This window comes from Vipera ursinii (genome assembly GCF_947247035.1).
Source record: "Vipera ursinii genome assembly, chromosome: 6".
In the NCBI taxonomy this organism is placed as follows: Eukaryota; Metazoa; Chordata; class Lepidosauria; order Squamata; family Viperidae; genus Vipera; species Vipera ursinii.
In genome coordinates this window covers 69,662,679-69,680,601 of record NC_139515.1, presented here as the reverse complement: position 1 = coordinate 69,680,601, position 17,923 = coordinate 69,662,679, and the positions used below count along the sequence as shown (strand labels likewise).

The window sequence follows — 17,923 nt, the reverse complement described above, 5'->3', positions numbered from 1 at the left end:
GGGAAGATGTACATGAAATAAATACTTTAATTAATTAATTAATTAATTAGTTAACAAACAAACAAACAGACAAATAAAAGGATTTAGCATCCAGGTGTTTTTTTGGTAGAATGATATTCTCAAAAAAATAATAGGTACAATGAATACTTGCTATATTCAACCAACCACGTGTGCGTGTGTGTATTTTTTTGTCTATAGGAGAGATAGCGTGTTACTTTAACCACATATGTCACAATTTTACAATATTTATAGCCTGTCCCAATCATTCAGGCAAGAAAGATACGCTGCAGACCCTGTCAGTCAAAGAATTTCAGCTGGTGGGGTCTAGGAAGAGAGCCTTCCCTGCCACTGCTCCTTCATTGTGGAACATCTTGATCTCAGAGGTGAGGAAAGTCCCCAGTCTCTTGGCCTTCTGCAAAGGGGTCAAATCTTGGCTGTGTAGCCTTGCATGGGGGACACAGGGAACCACACAACCATGGGGCTGCCTAGCCCCATGAGAAAAACCTCTACACACACACACACACACACACACAGACACACACACACACACCTTTATTAATAACTGCTTAATCTCCCATCTTGGTATCATTTGTCTTCTGAAAATTTTATGTTTTATATTTTTTTTAATCTTAAATTGTTCTGATTTTAATATTTAATTTTATTGATTAAACTGTCCACCACCCAGAGCCCCTCTGAGAGAAATGAGCAGTTGAGAAGTATGAAATATAAATAAATAAATTCTAGGTAGAGGACAACAAAGTCCCAAAAATTATCCAAATAATAAAATATCAGCAAAAATAATTAGTAACAAAACTGGTTCTACAAGTTCTTAAGGAAGGAAACATATGCGCAGGAAATCCTAAAATTCAACCTCATGTTTCTGGATTTGATTTTTAGGGGTATGAAATCACTGGTAAATGAGTTCACATTAGGGCTGTGCAGGGCTTAAGACCTGAAGGCAAAAAGTGCTTTCAGTCATGCACAGACACATTCTGCAATACCTCAACACATTTCCTGAGAGTGTGTGACAGCACTACAGGGCAGTCATGAAGTGCTAGAAAAGTTGCAGTTGCTTTAAAGAGCTGTATGTATCTGCAAAACAGGAGCCCTGCATATTCTATTTCATATCTCAAAAGAAAAAAGACATGATAGTAACACACACATCACAGGCTGGACACATCAGCCAATTACTCACCCTGTAAAGTTTCAAATATGTGACAATTGTTCCTTAGTCTTATATTATTTCCTGCCACCCCTCTTGCCAAGCTCACAAAGAACAATTTTGGGGGCGGCACATTTAATTTGTAAAATTTCTTATAGCGGATATCTTTGATTCAGATAGAGTCCTCCATATCAAGAGGACTCAGCCATCATCAAAAGAAAATACATTTGAATGTGCATGTTTCAAACAAAAAATGAGGACTAATCACATGCTTTAGAGTCCAATGTGCAGCAAGCTATTCTTTCACTATCAAAATGGACACTGAAATAAATTAAACATTGTTATACTGAAACTAAATTGTTGCCAAAAGAGTCTAACCATACTAGTCACTGTGATCTATAAAAAAGTAAATCTGTCTGACAACCTAACTTTATCATCACTATGCAAACAAGGCGGAAACAAAAGAATGCCATGTGTTCAAGAGATAGATTTGATGGCAGTCGTCCCTTTGTCACAAAAAGAGGGATTTTAATTACTCCTGTGCTATCAAAACAAGATGGACATCCATGAACTGAAAGCCCAGACTAAAATATAAACTTCCCATGAGCACCCTCATTAGTCTACAGCCAACTGTCAATGATAAATCTTGCTTTGTAGCCTCTGACAGGGATGCTTTGTGTGTCAAGGAAAGAATTGTGTATGCTCCCTAAGACAATGATTGAAAGAAGGAGGGAAAGGATATCTGCTTTTGTTGATTATTCTTTTGTCTCCCATTGCAAATCAAAGTGATCCTTAAATGGAATGTTTTGTTAAGATCAGCAAGTCAAAGGATGTTGACACCAAGTTCTTCAGAAGAATGGATACTTCAGAACACTCATAAGGATGGACCATACTTTTAATGATACACTACTTTAAATTTCTGTGATTTTGCTGTTGCATCTAGTGCCAAGCAAGATCCAGCTTATAGCTCAGCTCCATGCTGTGTTAATGAGCTTCTCTATAGGAAATTCTCCAGACAAATCAATTGCTCTAATGTAACAGGGTTACACTCTGCAAAGAATGTATGAAGAACTATTGCAATTTTTCAAGTTCTTCACGTAAATACATTCACCACTCTCCTCATTTTCCTTCCATTTGGATAGCAATAGCAGTAGCACTAAAACTTATATACTGTTCCACAGTGCTTTACAGCCCTCTTTAAGTGGTTTACAGAGTCAGCATATTACCCCCAACAATCTGGGTCCTCATTTTACCAACCTCAGAAGGATGGAAGGCTGAGACAACCTTGAGCCAGTCAAGATTGAACTGTTGGCAGTTGGCAGAATTAGCCTGCAGTACTGCATTCTAACCACTGTGCCACAACATGATATAAAGCTCACTTTCATAAAGCAAGGCTGGATATTTGTGTTTGCAAAGGATGTCTACAGGTGATTCGATTTGATAGAATACCCTGAATGAAAAATTCAGTGAGAAAAAAAAATACTTTTGAAGAAGGGGTAAATGAAAAAAAATCATAGCTAGATAGATGCTGCAATCTAGAACTGTGGAGATCCAGATTCAAAACTCCCTTCAGCTACAGAATTCTCTGGGACACCTTGAGCCCATCACTTAATTGGTTTACAATTATGCTGAACCACCAATTAGTTTTTACTGGTTGTGCATGGATGCAAGCATGGTGGTTTCTAAATTACAGTTTATGCATAGTAAAAGATGTAAAGATAATCAGCTATGAGTAATCAACCATGGTTAACAAAATGATAGCTTAGCACAATGTATAAAACCTATAACTATCTATATATAAAAGTATATTGTCTTTCAGAGCTCCTGGAAGAAAGCTAGAATACAAATGAAGCCAAGAGATCAGCTGTGAGATAGTTGAGCTTTAGAAATCATACACAGAAGAATAACAAAATTTAAGAGTTTACAAAACAGTTTTTTAATAAATAAATAAATGGTATGCTTCTTGCCTCAACTATCAGGTAAATAGATTAGCAGCCAGTGTGTCACGAGGAGAGAATGAATACTTAATAATTAATTGGCAATGTTATTGCATTTTATATCACTTGGGGTATTTTAGACATTTGAAGGACCAAACTATGTTAAGCCATTTTAAGCAGTTTATACCTTGATTGTCACAGGATGATCCGTTATAGCAGCAAAACTGCTATAATAGATCAAAACTGAGTGTTACATTGTGTTGATAATTATAAATAATAGGATAAAACCATCTTTGAAACAATAGATAACTCAACATCCAAAATGATACCTTTATTATAGCACAATAAATGCTTAATTAGAATTAAGGTCCATTGTGTAGTACTTTTGAGGGCTTTTTAAAATGGGAAGGGATATACAAATGTTTATACTTAACTTATTAAATATAATGATTCTTACTTCCTCAGAACTGAATGCCACATACCTGTTGATTTCCTATCAATCCATCATTAGAGTTTAACAGAAAAATTTAGCTACACAGTAGACAAAGTTTTAGAACAAACTTTTCAACCATTTTTTTATAATGTGATTCCCCAAAATTATTGTAACTTGGTTTAACTACACGCAGGGGTGTCAAACTGCTGGCCTGCAGGCCGGATGCATCACGCCAAAACAGTGCCTACCTCATTGCCGGCAATGAAAAAAAGTTGCAATACGTCATGACACATCATGTGATGTCATGAATTTGACACATGTGAACTACAGTATATAAGTAAGGAATCTATTGTACTGGAAGTATTATAAATCCTACTTAAAAATGTTTCATTCGTTCATTCATTCCAATCACTCAACAGCCCAGTAACAACTCCATTAAAACCACTGGAGTGAAGTTTAGAAATCACATGCATACTATGCATACATAGATACATTTCTATGGTATAAAATTTTACCCAGACAGTTGTGAGAAAACATTTCACATGGCCTAGAGATTAGAGTTCTTACAATATCTCTATAAAATGAATATGAAAATCACATTGAATAGATATGTGTCCAAAATTACAGGGGCACAGACATTCGAGAAGTAGATTCATTCTATATCTTTCATCAAGACTGCCCAAAGTTAAGTATTATAGCAAGTCAAAGTGGTCCTTCTAAGTACTTTGCAAGGATCATGGGTTAGGGATCCCATTTAAATCAGTTTAGTACTCTACAGTAAGTTTAGGAAGTTAACTGGTTTGCTTATAGTACAGAGAAGTGAGGTGATAGCTAGAGTAATGCTCATTTCTGACGACTTCCAGTTTGCCATTGCAGACGCCGGAAGGCGAGCTCCATCTTCTGCATTCGATTCTGCACCGCTGGGAGACCCTGGAAAGGGTCAAAAGTCACCCTGAAGGGGTGACAAGCAAGGAGGGGATTCCCGCTTGATCACGGGAGGGTGGTTGCTCTTCCGCTTGATCTGGGACAGCCCTCCAAACTGGCAGACGAAAGACAAGCCATAGAAATATGGCCCATCACTACACTGCAGACAGCCGAAGTCAAACTTACCACCAGGCACTTCTAATGCAGCACAGATGAGACTGAGTGAGATCTGAACCTCTCTTCAATCCTAAATATCTTTTCTACCTGTATAAGCTTCCCAAAGTATTTTTCCCCCTGTGGAGAGAGGGAAGGGAAATCCTATCCCACCCTCTAAGAGCAACGGCAACCGACTATCCAGGGGAGTTTAAAATGCTGAAAGAATAACCTTATTTTAACTGGATTTATATGTTTCTAAAATTTGGAAACCAAAAGATTTCTTATCCCTATTGAAGATTTGGGTTTTTACTTACAAAAAAGAAGTAAAATTGGAAAAAGAATTATACAAATTTTGGACTTAAAAAACCTTAAGCGGCATTGGTGACATCTTGTGGCTAAATCTGATACTACAACCTGTTATTGTCTAAAAGAGACTCTGCTTGAAGCCCAGACTACAGATAAGATTCCTTCAACCTTGGCAGATATCAGCTGTGAAATGCTCAGCTGTGTTCTATACCTAGTGATAAAATTATTTTCATCCTGATTGTAAAGCTTTTAGTTTAATACACCACTAGGAGAATATGAAGATCAGGAACAGATTCTTTCTATGTTGAAAGCAATTCATGAAGCTATTCTTACAGCTTCTCACAAAATAAGATGCTATAGAAAAGAACAAGATGTCAGCCTAGATATTCAAACCCTAACTTTGACTACAATTAAAGAATCAACTACACAGAACACAATAGAAGAAGTGGAACAACCAAACACTATGATAGAGGATTCAATGGACCAACAAACACAGTTAATGGAAAAGCCACAAAAGGGACTGATAACACTGAAAATGGAAAAGACTTTCTATATAAACCAGAAGAAAACTGAGGAGCAAGAAGAAGAACAGACCGAAGGGAAGATAAACATTCCAGGACAACTACAGGGAGATGGAATAATAGAGAGACGATTTGTTAGTCCTTCCAAAAGAATGACGATTGGATTGTCTCTTTTACTTCAAATAATATAAACAATAACAGAGGGAGATCTATTTGATGATTTAAAAGCATGGACATGGAAAGCAAGTTGGCAAAAAAAAAGAAAGCTAGAATAAGGCTGAAGAAAATTAGGGTTTGGATTGATTAGTGAGGATGTTATGTTATTAATTAAAATAGAATATACTCAGACAAGATGTGTACTTTGAATACTAGATTATGCTATGAACTGAGATAAAGAAAACTTTGGTCATTTAAAACTTGTAAGTATATTTATCAAAAGTTAAATCTGAATATTGATGGGAAATTAAAAATTGGGGAAAACAAATAAATAGGATATTGATTGTCTATCAAGATTGAATGTAAAAGTAATTAGGATATATACAAGCTAAAAATTTATAAATGTAATAAATATATCTTTACGTAGTTGATAAAATAAGAACTGTATTAGTTTAAATATGAGATAGTAGACATTAAGAGAAAAAGAGAGGAAATATTTGATGTTGAAATAAGGGAAATTTTGGTCATTAAATTTAAAACATTTGGAAATTAGTAGAAAATAAGAATGTTATACTGTATTATCAATTAGATGATGTAAGATGGTAAGAAATAGAATATAGTCAAATAGATAGGACATGTATCTTGAATATTAGATTTTGTGATGAATTGTGGTAAATGAAATGTTGGTTACCTAAAACTTGGAAATTATAAATATTAAATGTTAAAGTTAAATATTGATGGGAAACTAAAAATTGGGAAAAACTAATTACAGGATATTGTCTATAAAGATTGAATGTTAAAGCAATTAGGAAATGTATAAGCTAAAAACTACTGATAAATGTAAGAATGTTATTTTTACTTAATTGATATAATAAGAATTGTATTAGCTTAAACATAAGACAGTAAACAGGGAAAAAGAGAGGAAATATTTAATGTGGTAGTCTGAGATTTGTACTAAAGATACTAGTATGTTACTGAATTATTGATTAACCCAGCCACCATGTTGCTTTTTATTTATTTATTTATTTTATTGCATTTATATACCGCCCTTTCCCTGAGGACTCAGGGCGGTTTACAGGGAGTTAAAAATCAGTTTTTAAATACTTGTAAAACTAGAAAATCAATAAAACTTTTTTTAAAAAAAAATTAAGCATAATACAAAAAAAATAGAGTAATGCTCATTTCTGTGATAAAGGTCATTTTCCTGCAAACTGAAATCCATCCCCCAGTGATAAAGAAGTCAGGAGAAAAAAAAAGATAAATCTTAGGCAAGAATGAAATAAAAAAATGTGGTCTCCACGTTCATCATACCTGCCTCCAAAGGTAGACCTGTATTTGAAACAAAACTAGAGACTTCAAAGGTGGATGGTAAAGAATTTAGAAGGATGAGCACCAAAAGGAATAAATTTAGAAAGAGGACTCAAGTTGAGCCCTATAGCAGACATGTCAAACACAAGGCCCGGGGGCCAGATCCGGCCCGCGAAGTGGTTTCATGCGGCCCGCGAAGCCATCCTGGAAACAGTGAGGGAACGGCCCCCGCTGCCTTGGCCCTGGCCCAGAGACCCTCCTTTTGCCAGAGACCCTCAGATCTGTCCCACTTCTGCCCAGGCCCCCATAGGCACCCTTGATGCAAACGATGTAGAGCTGGCCATGCCCACCCAGTAGGCCATATGCACTTTAGCCACGCCCACCCATTAAGCCCCGCCCACCCAGGCCACACCCACCTGGCCCCCTGAGGGCAACCGCAATGCTGATGCGGCCCTCAATGAAATTGAGTTTGACACCCCTGCCCTATAGAGATTATTTCAAATAGTTTCAGGATTGTTAGTATGGAACAGCCTCTTTTCCACTTCAACATTTTAGAGCAATATGGGAACCACTGTCTTTCCTGTTTCCAGCAGAATAGAAAACGTTCACCAAATACTTTAAGTATGACATCTCCCAAGTTGGGTGCCCATTTTAATGTTCAGTACAAATTTTTTAGCTTCCTGGAAAAACCCTTGATCTTAATTTTTAATAATTTCTTTCCAAACAAACTTTTTCTTGGATTTCTGTTGATCATAGATACCAGTGTGATATCATCTGAATACAGCAAAATTTCTATACATGTTCAGATTAGGAGAAAAAAATTATTGGGACTTTATCATGTCAGTAAAAGTTAAACAAAAGCAGAACTAATATATAACCTTTTTTAATTCTCTCATGCTTTGGCACAGCACTTGTTAAGTGGACTTGGTGTTGCATCCAATGTATCATAATGAAAGATAGAACAAAAAAATCGGTCAAATATGAACTGGCCAATGAAAGAGGCTTCCATTTTACCCAAAATTTAGTTTCAGAGATGAAATCAAAGGCTCAACATGCCTAAAAGCTGCCTATAAGCAGACAGTGGACTGATCTTTTCCATTGGAAGCAGAAGTACCAAAGATTGGGTGATGGTGGATCAACTTTTCCTAAAATCTGCCTATTCTTCCCTGTTTTTGTCTGTCTGTTTCAGTCAATTTGCTCAAATATCTTCAATGCTCAGCTGATAGGAAGGAGAGATATATGTGAAGAATCATTCTGAATTAAGTTGTGCTGTTGATGCTTTGCTCAACTAAGGGAACCATTTAATGTGATGGGATCTTCCCACTGAAATGATTTGGAGACATCAGGATTAGATATGAAGTTTATAAAAGACTCATTCCTGAGGCTAGAGCACAGGTGTCAAACTTGATCGTGTCACATGATGTATTGCAACAGTTTTGCGGAATCGGGGTGGGCGTGGCCTGCGTGTAACACATCTGGCCCAAACAATTTTTAAAAAGCTGTTTGGTCCTGAAGCAATTATTCTTCTACAAAACACTGAGGGAAGAGAAACTCCATATTTTCAGTTCAAATGTTAACAGAAAAATATGGCTTTATAAAAAAAGTAAAAGGATTGGTAGTGCAATATGGACGTATTTTAATGCTCAAAACATATAACCACATGCTTATTCAAAATTATATTTATTATTATGCAAATAACAAACATAGGCAGAGCAGGGAGATTTACTGACAATGTCAGGGAAGGCATGCTGTTACATTCAATTAATTACAAGCCAACCTTTGCTTTAAAACTGTCCTAACTTCTCATTAGTTAGTTTTTGAATAAATTATCTTGCTGAAAGTATAAAAAGAGGCAAAGAATCTACTCTTCTAAGCAAACAATTCCACCATGAAAGACACGTATGGGTTTGCTTCAATAATTTTGGACCAAATACATGCTAATATTTGTACAGATAGTCCTTAACTTACCCTCACAATCAGGACCAGAATGACATTGATAAGCAAGCTGGTTATTGAATAAGTCTGGCCTGATTTTATGACCTTTTTTGTCATGTTTGTTAAGTGAATCACTGCAGTTAAATGAATCAAAGCCAATCCAGCTCCCCTCGATTTTGTGTACCATAAGCCAGATGAGAAGATCATAAATGGCTATCGCTATCCCATGACCCTGCTACAAATATATGCCGATTGCCAGGTGCCTGAATTGTGATCACATGATTGTGGGCAAGCTGCAAAGGACTTAAGTGTGAGGACTGATTGTAAATCAGTTGTAACTTTGGATGATCACTAAATGAATGGTTAGAAATGTATTAAATAATTCCTATGTACCAGTTACCTGTATTAAATAATTCCTATGTACCAGTTAAAAATTTGAAATGTTAATGATATACAATGGTCCCGCAGCATACAATATTTACTATATAACATTGTTCTTTTATCTAATTACCTCCTAGTTGTTATAATCCTCTTTAAGTGAAGTGGGATCATAAGTTGGTCACTGTCAATTATCTATTGGAGTGGCATGTAAGTTGAGGGAGGGAGGGAGGGAGGGAGGGAGGGAGGGAGGGAGGAAGGAAGGAAGGAAGGAAGGAAGGAAGGAAGGAAGGAAGGAAGGAAGGAAGGAGATACTGCTACCACCAAAGGCTTAATTTTCTATAGGCCATTATAATTATTACAATATCAATTTGGTTTGAAAAACTTGAAGAATTGATAAAATAACCAATCTAACATCTAACCTACTACTTTTACTTAATAGGTTAAAACAGAAGATAACTTTACCCTTAGTGCAAATTGCATAGCAGAATAAATATCTTGTTTTAAAACTGACAGTATCCTTATACAACAGAACAGTTCAGGCAGAACACTTTGAACAATATTCAAAAGCCATATATGATTATAATACTGTATAACAAGAACATAGTCAAGGCTATGGTCTTCCCAGTTGCAATGTATGGCAGTGAAAGCTGGACCATAAGAAAGGCTGAGCGCCAAAGAATTGAGGCCTTTGAACTATGGTGCTGGAGAAGACTCCTGCGAGTCCCTTGGACTGCAAGGCGATCAAACTGGTCAGTCCTAGAGGAGATCAATCCTGACTCCTTTTTAGAAGGCCAGATCCTGAAGTTGAAACTCAAATACTTTGGCCACCTAATGAGAAGGAGGGACTCACTGGAGAAGAGCCTATTTCTGGGAAAGATTGAGGGCAAGAGAAGAAGGGGACGACAGAGAATGAGGTGGCTGGATGGAGTCACTGAAGCAGTAGGTGTGAGCTTAAATGGACTCCAGCAGATGGTAGAGGACAGGAAGGCCTGGAGGAACGTTGTCCATAGGGTCGCGATGAGTCGGACACGACTTCGCAGCTAACAACAACAACAAGAGGAACACAGAACAGAAACACTTTTTTAAAGTAATATTATTAACAACAACACTGTTCTAACTCAACAAGTACCAGGTTTATACTTACAAAGCCAAGAGAAAAAATCCACATGCATATACCACAAAAAAAATCTATTTGCTGAAAAAAGTAAAACTGTGAAGTTTGGAAAAAATTATCAGTAGGACAAATATAGATAAGGCTTTTCAGTCATTTAAGATAAGGCTTTTCAGTCATTTTAAAATTTATTTTTGAAAACTACTACTCTGGGCAAATCAAGTGGGTTTTTTTTTCAAATTCAGGGTATTCTAGTTCTCCTAAACAGAATCATGTTTCCCGTAGTAGATTACTATAAATATATCAATACCTCCTTAATGGAAAAGAGACTCAGATCTGCTTAGAAAAGGAGGCAAGGAAGAGACAGTATTGAGAATGGGTGTCAAACTAATTCCCAGAGTGCATCCAGGCACATTTTCCACAAATCACCGGTTCAACTTCCACTGCAGCTCCACCTGTCTTGACTGCAGACAGGAAAATGTGTAACAATATAGAAGACAGTTTACTTCGGAGAAGGAAAAAAATGTCAGTGCAGAACAGTTAATCCTGACATAACGAGGAGAAAGAAAAGAGCTGGGATAAATGTGCTGGTAAAATTTAATCATTTTTGCTGAACTTGTCTAGTAGATCTCAGTAAAGGATGCACTGGTTGAGTAATGACCGCAACATCTGAAGCGTGGTAAAACCTGAATGAAGTAAATTGCCTTGCAGAAACTGAAGAATGCCAGCCATTCTTTTTACAAGAGATCTTAGAAGTCTTGTCAGTTTGTTAAACAGTAGGATATAAGTCAGTCTTCCTCAACCTGGTATGTTTCAGATCAGGTGGATCTGTAGATTCCAAATTTCAGTCAGCCTGTTCAGCCTCAATATACCATTCCCAAGGAAAGACAGTTATATACAAATGATAAAAGGGCATAATAATTAAGACAAGGCACTTTTTAAAAGATGTCCATACTCTCCAAACTGCAGAATCTCTTGGCACATCTTTCACTCAGTATATTCTATTCAGCTAGAAATGGGATAGCAAGAATGTCCCTGAATCTAACCTAAAAATGTACAAATGTCTTGAAAGCTACAAGGAACACTCCTTGTTCATGCAAACATTTTACATCAGGAGATTTACTTGCTTTTGGCTTAACATGTTGAGTAAACATTGTGATCTGTATCATGCTATGTTATATCTAACTGCATTGATTGCAGCAGTTAACAATGATTATTCAATTATATCGAATTCATATCTAAACCATAGTTCAACACAGGTTGACCCACTTGGTCTGTTTTCCAACCTGTTTTCTTCCCTAGGAATCCAATTCATAATCCACACTGATGTTATATTATTTTTAAAATCCACCTCAATTTCCAGAGTAAGAAACTGCCCTTTCTCAAAGTTCCAACTTCATTTTTTCAATGTTGAAGGTACTGTAAATCCTGAGAATCCAACTCTGATTTCCACAGCTCTCTTCTAATGTTGTTTCTTACCATAGTATTTAGAACAGCGACATAATGTTACTGATTCTGTGATTAAGCATATCATTCAAACAAGTCATCAACTGTAATTGAGAAGGCTTAGATATTGTGATAATTCAATTTTCAATAAAAGTCTGATTGTTTTTTACCATTTGCTGAAAAGAAGTTTCCAAGTAGACAAATCAGGATGGGAGTTCAAATTGTAGCTAGGTCAGTGCCAGAAAAAGCCAACATCACTTTTGTCAGTACCAGCATGCTAACCAAAACTGTTTCAGAGGGCAAGCAAATCTACCTGGAAATAATTGAACTTTTAGATAAATCAGACTTCCCTCTCTTCATACTCTCCAGGTGTGCTGAATTTCAACTCACATGAAAGTTTATAATAAGGCTTTCCTATAGTATTTCTTTTTATGAGACAGATGGACAGTCAAGAAGGAAGGAAGGAATCTTTTTACAAATGGAAATTGTTTGATGTGTTTGCCACCTTTATGATTTATTTAATTTATTTAGACCACTTAATATAATTAATAACTGGATTTCAAATTCTATTATAAGTAGAAAGCAAAATAAAACAGCCTTGCAGTTTAATGCTACCAAACTAGGATGAGTGGTTGCAAAATCAGATCTATTTGAATACACAACTTTTAACTGTACAGTTATGTATTGCTCTCATTTCCAGCCCTTGTGATTCTACAATGAGCTGCAAATAAATGTACCCAGAATCCTAGAAGCCAATACTAAGAAGACCTTTCCAAACACCTAAGCACTTATTTTGAAAAATGCTTTACAATTCTCCAAAACAACACAAATTCCAAATACATTGTTAATGTATATTAGTTTTTAGGGGCATATCCATTTTTCCAAGCACAGTTCAATTACAAATAGCAAGCCACTCCTTATCCATTCCAACAAACACGGCCTCCTACCCTTTCCACACACAGAAGGCTGGCTGGTTATTTTTTTCACCAGCAAATAAAAGAATATATTGTCTTTGCAAAAACAATTTAAGAAAGAAATTAATTCTCAGATTTAACCATACAAGCCCAGCAAAAAGCAAATAGATTTCCTTTCTATGGTACATTAAAAAAATGAGAAGCATAAGCCTAATTGTTCTACATCCCCACAGTGCACATCCATATACTAGTATTCCAGAAACACTTTTATTTGGTGGATAAACCATTATTTATAACTGCCCTATAAATGAAGACAGAATGAGAAAGACGGGAATGATTCTAAAAAGCCTTTGGCTACAATGTCTGCTGGGAAGGTAAAACAGAAGGACTTTTCCAAAGACATAAAAAGGAACCTTAATTGCAGGCTCAACAAAAGAAGCTGGAAAGAGATACTGAAGCCAGGAAGCTGAAACCCGGGAGTGGAGGGCAACCATTTCCTGTCCCCTTACCTGCTACTGGGGAAGTCAGAGTTGCTGGCACCGACAGTAAGATGGGCAGTAATACCGGGAACCCTGTCCAAAGCACCAGGTGTCGGGCAGTGCACCAAGGTGGACCTGGGCGGCAGAGGAGCAGCGTGACCAAGGCAACCATGAAGCATCTCAACCCATCCATGGCAAAGCCAAACATCAAGTCATCATCTCGGCCACCTCCGGCATCCCTCAGACGTAACTGCTGAATGGGCTGTCCTCCGCTTCCTCCTCTGAGCATCCAACACCAGCGGCCAGGCAATCAGTGAACGAAGGCATGGGGAGGGGGGTTCCCCACATCTACCCCCCCCCGTTTCCTTGGCTTTCAAGCCCAACAAAGCAGGACGGAGGCAAATTGTAAGGTGGAAAGCACGCAGGTGACCCCAGAGAGAAGAGGGGGGAACCAACCCCCTGGGGCAAACAGGCAAGGTCCGAAGAAGTGAAGAGAGAACCTGCTCTTCTATAGAAAGAAGATGGAGGGGAGACCGTGGGGGGGGGGGTGGAAGGAAAGCGATAAAGTGAAAGGAGGTTCTCCTACGTTAAAAGGGCGGGGTGTGGATTAGTGTCTCCCGTTCCGAGCAGATGTAGGGCAGGAAGGAACCGGCGCGAAAGGATGGAGCCAGGCCACTTGCAAGAGGCGGAGAAGGCAGAGCGGCAGTCAGAAAGAAGCCGGAGGGATTCAGGCTTGAACGGCGGGGCGAGGGGGGAGGGAGGAAGGAAGGGAGCCCCCGCACTGGGATGGGGAAGGGAGCTGCAACCCAACGCCAGGAGAGCCGCTGCGGCAGGCAAGCGGCGTCCAGGGCGCGGGAAACGAGGCCCCTTCCTCGGTACAGCCAGGGGACTTGCAAATGCCAGGAGAGGAGCGGGAAAAGCGGGAGAGGCAGAGGCCGGAGAAAAGTCGGCTGGCGGGTCTATTGCGGCCGTTCGGGGCTCTTGCTTTTCCAGAGTCCAGGGAGAGGGAGAGAGAGAGAGAGAGAAAGACAAGAGAAAGAAAGAGGCCGGCTGCTTGCGGTTGCTTCTTGGCCTTTCCCGACTCTTCACGTGGGATGGAGCGGCGGCGGCGGCGGCGCTCCTGCAGCTAACGGGAAGCCTCCCTCATTTTGTCTTCCCTGCGCCCTCCTCCTTCTCTTCCAAAGAGCCCACCCTCCAGCTTCCCAGTGACGCTTCGGCGGCGAGGAGGAGGGGGCCGGGCGGCGGAAGAGAAAGAGGAGACGAGGAGGGGGAAAGGCGAGGCCAGGCGAGGCTTGGAAAGCACCTGCGCGCGCGCTGGGTAGGCTGGATGGGCGCGCGCGGGGGAGAGGCGAGGGCGGGAGGGGAGGGGTGTGCGTGGGCAGACCGGGCAAGTGGCAAGGAAGCCCGGAGCGAGAGGCGAGCGAGCGCGCGCACAAACTCCTCGGCCGGGCAATTTCACGGCGAGCTCGCGCGCGCCCCCTTATGCTGGGCGGAGCGCGGAAGAGGTTTTTTTTTTTCTCATTAAGAAAAAGAGGGGGAAAAAAAGAGAAAGCCATGGTGTGTGGGGTGGTGGTGGGGGGGGGGTTTGAGCCGGAGAGGGAAGGCGAGGTCGTGGTGGCGTCACGAAGGCCGAACTCCGCCTCTCCTGCTCCTCGCTTTTCCTCTTCCCGTCGCAATTCCGTCCGCTAAGCCGGACGGCGAAAAGGGAAAAGCGGGTTTAGCGGCGAGAAGCCGGGCACGGTCTCCACGACGGGGAGTAAATGGGCTCCTGCGTGGCAGGCGGGGCGGGGGGGGAATATAGCCGTCCGAGAAGTTGGTTGGGGTGGGGGAGGCTTCACTTTCCCCCCCTTTTTTTCCTGAGATCCTACCCTGAGTCCTCGCTCTTCTGCGCCCTCGCTTTGCAAAGGAACAAAAGACCGAGCGCACGCAGCCTCCTTGGGCGGCAGCTGGGGGACAGGCGTCCGGGGAGATTCTGTCAGCCGGGTTACGGTAGTCCCGAAAGTGCTTTTTCAAAAGGCAGCTGGACTTTCTTTGTTTTTCCTTGAATACGTTTCGCTCCCCATCCAAGAACCTTCTTCAGTTCTGAAGTTTCTTGGATGCAGAACGGAAGAAGCTTCTTGGATGAGACGCGAAAAGTCTTCAAGAAAAAAAAAACACAAAAGAAAATCCCGGTTGCCTTTTGAAAAAGAATCTTTGGGACCTTGCTCACTTTAACGTTTTGAAAAATCCCAACGTGTCTGTCTGCCTGTCATGAGAATGTAAATAAGAACACCTTTCGGTCCTGTAAGTCATGTAAAAGTTGTTACTTTAATAAGTATTTAAGTATTCATTCCCGGCTGGACCCTTGAATAAGTTGCGATAGGTTTTAAAAGCAATGTTCAGCCCATGCAGAAAACAACTTATTGGCAGGATTCACACAGCAGCCTAGACACAACAGGTTGGGTGAGTTGCTGGATCACATTGCAATAGAATACTTACTTTTACACTGGGTGTTAAACCAAGTCTTTGCTACTCATGGGGAAACCACCCGATGCCCGACAACATGGTGGACCTTGGCTGGAGAGAATTTGCAATTTAACGGCCCTTGGGTCTGTTCTTCCAGCAATATTCAACAACCAATCAGCCAATGCTGCCTGATTTGGGGTTGGTCAGATCCAGGTCACCAATCAGATTAAGCCATAATATAAGAATGCCATGTTGGCTTAACAACTGTCACAAAAACAGGACAATCAGGTCAGTTATGTGAGTGCCTCAGTGTATGACTATCATGACATAGGATGGAGGTCTACCTACTGTGGTATATTAATACTAAATTTCTTGGGAGAAAATTGATAAACATTTGTAAAGGGCTCCACATAGCTGGTTTTAAAAAACCTGGCATGTTCCAGCTATTTTCAGAATGTGGTATTTACATTATCCAGCCAGTATTTATTTTTTGTAGTTTTCTTTTCTGAATTGTTAGTCTGTATCCCATTTTCCATTTCACTCATTTAATTTGTCCAGAGATAGCCCTTGGACATTTTATGCACTATAGCCCTTTCTGTATTTTTTGTGGTATGAAAAATATATGAAAGTATATAAGATACTTTCAGTTAAATATGTGGCCTTCTCATGTTGCTTTTTTCAGTATTTTAGGTTAAAAAAATTATCTACTTCAGAAATGTTCTACTATTTGATAAGTCCACCATTTGCATTACAATCATCAAAGACAACAATTTGAGAGCCACAACAGGTGATGATATTTAGCAAGCTTTGGCTGATCTTAAAAATGCTAAGTAGTGTCAAATCTGCCTAATAACTAGAATGGGAAACCACCAGGAAAATTCTGAGTGGTGGACTAGTTTTGACATCCTGGAAAACATCCTGGAAAAAGGAAGTGGTAAACAACTTCCTTATCTCAAGCAACAATATGAACTTGGTTGTGTAGTCATGAGGAATCGAGCTCAACTTGGGAGCCTTTAACTTCTAGATTGAGTGACACAGCTAATGGTTACAGTCTAGCACTCTTTTTTCCCCTCTGTGATTATAATAAAACTACAAAGAGGAATAGGCAGCAGTGGCCATATTTATAATCACAAACACGGTGTGAAATATCCTTAATAAGCACTGTTTAAAAAAATATCTCAGAAGATTTGTCTAGCCCAGGGGTAGGCAACCTCAGCTCTTTTGTGACTCATGGACTTCAACTCCCAGAATTCCTGAGTCAGCTGACTCAGGAATTCTGGGAGTTGAAGTCCATGAATCATAAAAGAGCCGAGGTTGCCTACCCCTGGTCTAGCCACTAAAGCAACAATGCATTGAGGGCGTTTGGATTCCCATGAATGAAGCCATATCATCTAGTGACATACAGGAAATGTGCCTTTCTTGTTGTGACACCTTCCTTCTGGAATAGAGGGTAGAGTTACTGTTGAATGAGTTTTTGCTTATATATGTATCTTTAAGTCACTTATTTTTTCTCTCTGTCTTTTTGGTATTGTTCTCCCTCCCTCCCAAACCAAATCAATGGATCATTAAACACATCAACCCAGAGTTCTCACCAAGCTGAAATTACTACTTTGTGAAGATCTAGCTGTATGGAGAAGGGTTCCACTTTGTTAGGCATATGGTGTTAGCCTACAATGTTGGGTTGAAAATATATTAACCATAATGCTATGTCTTTAAGAAGTTAATTGGCCAATGGGTGTGTAAGTGTTCTCATGGCCATAAGAGGAAGCTAGGAACGTAGCTTCTCTCTCTCTCTGAATTCACTGATCTCTACTGTTACTGTTTTTGCTCTGCTGTTGGTTTACTACTGTTGTAACCTGAATTGTGTATTGACCTCTGGACCGGTAAGAAGACTTTGTAGCTTGGACTGTTGCTATTGTTTATGACCTGGACTGTTTATTTTTTGACTGTGCATTTTTGTTCTTACACCACCTCAAAGTAAAATACTTTTTGCTTTTAGAACTCAGTGTACTCCTGTGTGTGACTTTTACTACTCTCACTACCCTTCCTTGTCTGTGCAACTCTTTGGTAGCACAAGGAGACCCCTGCACAATAAATTCCTTAACACACTTCCTCAGGATCTTGCGGAAGAACAGGGTAGAACAACGGCTAATGACCTTCTTTTACCGCTCTACTATAGAGAGCGTCCTCTCGCACTGTATTGCGGTTCGGTGTGCTGGCCTGACAGCCGTGGATAGGAAGATATTACAGAGGGTGGTGAGAAAAAGCACAAGACATCGTGGGCTGTCCCCTGACACCACTGGATGACA

The 17,923-nt window shown here is 39.7% G+C and overlaps 1 protein-coding gene across 1 annotated transcript in view; it reads right to left on the bottom strand.

Moving 5' to 3' along the window:
* Positions 1-13,401, bottom strand: part of KIAA1549 — a 131,623-nt gene extending 118,222 nt beyond the window's left edge. The window contains exon 1 of the mRNA XM_083366038.1: positions 13,200-13,401. Within this exon, the coding sequence (XP_083222164.1) occupies positions 13,200-13,377 (178 nt within the window). The 5' untranslated portion in view covers positions 13,378-13,401. The remainder of the gene's footprint in view (positions 1-13,199) is intronic.
* Between the last annotated feature and the right edge of the window lie 4,522 nt (positions 13,402-17,923).